The sequence below is a fragment of the Gossypium raimondii genome, chromosome 11 (assembly GCF_025698545.1).
Source record: "Gossypium raimondii isolate GPD5lz chromosome 11, ASM2569854v1, whole genome shotgun sequence".
NCBI classification, from domain to species: Eukaryota; Viridiplantae; Streptophyta; class Magnoliopsida; order Malvales; family Malvaceae; genus Gossypium; species Gossypium raimondii.
In genome coordinates, this window is record NC_068575.1 from 54,580,591 (window position 1) to 54,585,193 (window position 4,603).

Sequence of the window (4,603 nt, forward strand, 5' to 3'; positions counted from 1 at the left end):
AATCCCCCCACCATAGTTGCTACTATCACAAATCTTTTCTTTTTTTTTAATAGAAATATAATAAATTTGTAATGTAAACAATCCCAACTGTTGGTTTTAGCTATATTTCTTCTGGGTTAAGGATTAGAAGCTAACTTCTGGTCTGCTCTTTACCAACAATGCCCATAAAAGAAATAAAACCCAAATGAGCTGTTTGCAATGGGAAATTATTTCTATTAAATTGCTTCACTTTGGATTCAGACAGGCAACGCAATCATAAAAAGTACTTTATATTTCTTTCAAACTTGCTTGGTTTCTGTACTACTATTGCATATCATGAAGCTAGTACAAGGAGACTAAGAAGAAATCATTCATCTATATAGCTTTCAGTTTGTACTTCCAAACCAATCCTACAAACTATAAAATTTCGCATACACAATCACAAATCACCTCAATGATACAAAACAAACATATAAACATTTTGGGATACGGTAATGATGTATCACATTCGAGCTTATCCACCTCCTCTAGTATTTACAATCCCCAGGTTTCGGCTCTTCTTAGTTGACTTACTCAACTGAAATACAGGGTGTCTGCATAACTGCCTTACACCTTTTCTTAAACTTTGCCACTCCTTGCTATCATGCCCACCTCCACCTCCACGTTCATGTTCAACAGTTGCCATTTCAGATGCATTTGGCGTGCTGTTACCTGAAATCGACTCAAATTCCTCTTCCCCATCACCACTCCAAGAGCTCCATAGTTTCTCTTCGGGATCACATTCCAATCTACTGAGAGTGGCAGCCCTCAATAGCTTAGCCGCGGAAGCTTCCTTAGATGGACTTGAACCCAGAACTTGCTCGTTGGATATCCCACCATCTGCAGTTGCAGAGTGGGTAGTAGGAGAATATGATGACAGCAACCTGTCCTTGGAAGCTGATTCCTCCCTTTCACTAAGTGTCTTTAAGATCAGTGTTTTGAGGAAGTTCATTACTTGCACAGCATGAATCAATGCTGTCAAAGGATCAGCCATCTGGACCATATTTAGATTTAGACTGAAATTAGTGTTCAAAATGAAAACTCTCAAGTGCATCGTTCTGATAATAGCTCAAGTTGGAAAGTTATTGGCTAAAATATCCAGCAAAAGGAAGATGGAATAACAAAAAGGTGAAATCTCTGAAGATAGATCCCTTCTGGTCCTAACCGTGCCCTCTCCCATGATAATAACAGAATCATTGAGAGAAGTAGCCTAAGTTCATGCCCAACTCTGCTGCACTAGAGGCCAACTACACTTCATCCAAAAATTCTTTAAAGAACTATACCGCCGTTACATACAACCCCAAGGAAGAGAGACAATCGTGTGCATCCCCATGTCCACATGTTTAGATATCCCAAACGGGCTGTTGTGAAACACCTAATTAAACTGAGATCAACTCACCAGGTGTCTCTCTCTGAGAACTATAATTTTCGTCGAATTTTACGCAGGGAGCACTATTAACTAGCTTGACACCTGACATTTATTACACTAGTGAGACTAAAAATAGCAAGAATGGATGGTAAAAGAAAACCTGAGTCATGTTTGGTGCAAAAACCATGGCAATGTTTCGTGCATTCATTTTGTTGTATTCTTCATGCTGCACCACATCAGCCATCAAATTGATAGCCCAGTCAAGGAGAGCAGCTTCTGTTGGAGGAAGTAACTTCACGAGTTCATTGCAGTCATCTTCGGTGTTGCAGTGCATCACCTGCTCTGGTGTGAGGGAATCAAGTACTCCACTAGGAAGTTCTCTAAGCCATGCCTACAAAGCATTTCAAGCACAGGGCCAATTGAAAAATGGAAGTCAAATTGTGGAGCATGAGGAAGTCGATTTGAAAAATAATTATTATGAATTATAATTGACTCTTTACTAAGAAAAACTGAGAAACAAGTATTTGGAACAAAACCTGGGTAATCAATCTATAGTATAGTCTATGTACCTTTATCAAACCTGCCAAACAATGGACATCAATTCCACGTGGTACTACACCTTTGTTTAACTTGTCTCGGACATACTCTTCTTGACTATTCTCGGCATTAATCCGGAATATCCCTTCCGCCTTCAATCAACATAACCCATCTTTGTGAAAACCTTAAGCATTTAGAATACTTAAAATCATTAATCCAAAACATACGCTTAGACTTAACCTTAAGGCCTCCTCCTGCATACAAACGTTTCTGCATCATCAGAAGAATAGTTGGCACACTGTTCCCTCGGTCATCATAAGAGCACTGCATTGACTCGGCAGAAACTCCGAAAACACTTGCACTGCTCAATGGAAAAGATGCATCTTGTATGTTTAATATATCAAACAACATACTAAATCATGCAAGAAAAAGGTGACAGCAAAAAATTTCCAAAAATATTTTCTAGGAGATTCCGTACACAGCAAAGCGTTTTAGGTTTTCCTGTTTCCAAACAAAAGAAATGCCCTTAGCAATCAACTCTGCTCTACAAGTTGTTTGCATGGTAATTGATAAAAAGAAATATCATGAATAACTTGCTAATCAAGAGAGAACAATGGCCCATATCCAAACTATGCATACCACAGTAACAGTTAATTATCATCAAACAATCAATTGATTTTTTTTAGAACGCATGATATGATCTTTTTTGGATCCATCCAAGTCAATCACTACTTCAAATAGTCGTCCCAATCGAAGGCCAGGGCTTATGCAGGTTAGAACCATCCAAACCCAGAATCCACGGTGAAAGGGTCATTTGAATCAAAACCCTTTACCCCTATTGACTCTGAATATTAACAACTAAGAATGCAGGCAGGGGTGAAAAAGCACATCCTAATGCATGAAATAAAAGCACCATCCTTTGAATTTTCAGGAAAAAGCAAAACATTTATTTCAGAACAACAACAGCTCCTCATCTAACATGGAAAAAGTAGTTGGAATGTTCCTTTCTCGTACAGCTTTAATCAACGACATCCATAAGCTAATATCTCTTTTTTTTGACAAACAAGAGAAAGTCAAAACATATTAATCAAACATACAAATACACCTTCAACAACAATAGCATTTCTTTTCTTTTTATTTAAAAAAAAGTACTTTATTTGCCAATTAAGATCATACGTATATGCAAAAGTGAAAAGGCTATTAATTTAATTTTATAACAAAAATTCCCTCCATTCAAGACATTAATTTGTTTATAAAAAATAAAATTGGAAAATCCCAAAATCAATAGATTCAGAAGATTTAGCTTCTTAATACATTCGAAGTTCAAAGAAAAATAAACCAAAATCAGCAGTGCAAATAAACAGAATTGAATTAGAATTTAGAACCAAACCTGGCGCTGGGAACCCTTCTGGGAACATCATGCTGGAGCTCAGTAGGCAAGCCGAGGAAACCATTAAAGCGGTCAAAAGTCACGTGAGAAACATGCCTGACTTCAGTTGGCAAGCTAATATCCATGGAAGACACGTCGTCAGTATCGACGCTGCACGTGACCAGCGACTTCCTTAACAAGGCCGCCAAAATATCCAAAAAAGGGTACTGGTTATTGTCTTTGGACGTGGAATGACCGCTTCGCCTCTGACTACTACCAAATCTCGACTTGGGGCTTATAAACGGCGTCGTAGCGATGGGGTTCCCATCATAGCCTTCTTCTTCTTCGTCACTGGTTTCATAATTGTTGGTTTCGGGTTGGTGGAAGAATGGACTGGGAGGAGCATGGTTGAACTCAGTGATTCCGACGAGCCCACAAGATTTGGATCGGAACAACCCACTCATCTTTCTCTTTGTCAAGTCTTTGTTTGTTTGTTTTTTTTCCTTTTTAAAAAGTGAAGGGATTTAGAATAGAAAGAGAAGAAAGGAACATACAAATATAATAATAAAAAGAAAGAAGAAGAGTGATGAAGGAAGGAGCGGGAGTAGTAGAGGCAGAAATTAAGAAGAAAAAGATTTTGTGAGATTAAAAGGAAAAAGGAGAGAGGGGCGGAGGTTGCTTGGGAGTGGAGATTGTAGATATGGTTGATGGGGACATTGTGGTGTAAAGTTTGGAGGGAAGGGAAGTGAAAACCAAAAAACTGAAAAGGTGGAGTCAGTGTACAAAAGTAGAATAAGGAAAGGTAATCCAGATTACGAGTCGACACTCACTCGACAGAGGGCGGCTACATGCATCAATGTGCGGGTGCCCTGCGCCTGCCTTGGATGTTTGCGGACTTCGCATCTTTTCAGTTTGTTCGGTCTTTCTTTTTCACTGTGATCTAAATGACAGTCGCAATTTATATGAATATTTCTCTACTTCTTTTTCGTGCATTATGATGATTAAAACGAAATTATTTTATGAATAAATTGAAATTGAGTATGAGATGTCAGTTGATTTCTCAGAACAAAATGTCTACCAAACGCTTACTCATAAATAAACAACTTGATAAATGAAGACAGTATGCCAAAAAGAGATTCGACCAAATTTACTAGTTTAACCTAAAACATGGTTGTTTTCTTATTTTTCTCAAAATTGGGCTGGACGCCCTACCAACATGAAAAGGCTAAGGTGGATCATCATAATTTAGGATCTAAGCACACATTAAGCCAAGATTTGTTTTTTCTTCCGTGAGGACAGTCTATGTGGGT

The 4,603-nt window shown here is 38.3% G+C and overlaps 1 protein-coding gene across 1 annotated transcript; it reads right to left on the reverse strand.

The window, feature by feature from the left end:
* Window positions 1-243: 243 nt before the first annotated feature.
* On the reverse strand, window positions 244-4,149 carry LOC105802832 (rho GTPase-activating protein 3). The gene is made up of 5 exons (XM_012634705.2): window positions 3,315-4,149; window positions 2,165-2,285; window positions 1,957-2,076; window positions 1,548-1,778; window positions 244-1,012 (listed from the first exon to the last, which is right to left on the reverse strand). The coding sequence occupies exons 1-5, from the start codon at window positions 3,755-3,757 to the stop codon at window positions 494-496; spliced, it is 1,434 nt and encodes a 477-aa protein (XP_012490159.1). The 5' UTR covers window positions 3,758-4,149; the 3' UTR covers window positions 244-493.
* Between the last annotated feature and the right edge of the window lie 454 nt (window positions 4,150-4,603).

Excerpts from the sequence above, each read along its gene's own strand:
- LOC105802832 (XM_012634705.2), bottom strand. The coding sequence starts at position 3,757 with ATGAGTGGGTTGTTCCGATCCAAATCTTGTGGGCTCGTCGGAATCACT. Across the intron at positions 2,286-3,314 it reads AGAAGGGTTCCCAGCGCCAG|TGCAAGTGTTTTCGGAGTTT; the intron begins GTTTGGTTCTAA and ends TCCATTGAGCAG. Across the intron at positions 2,077-2,164 it reads ATGCAGGAGGAGGCCTTAAG|GCGGAAGGGATATTCCGGAT; the intron begins GTTAAGTCTAAG and ends TGTTGATTGAAG.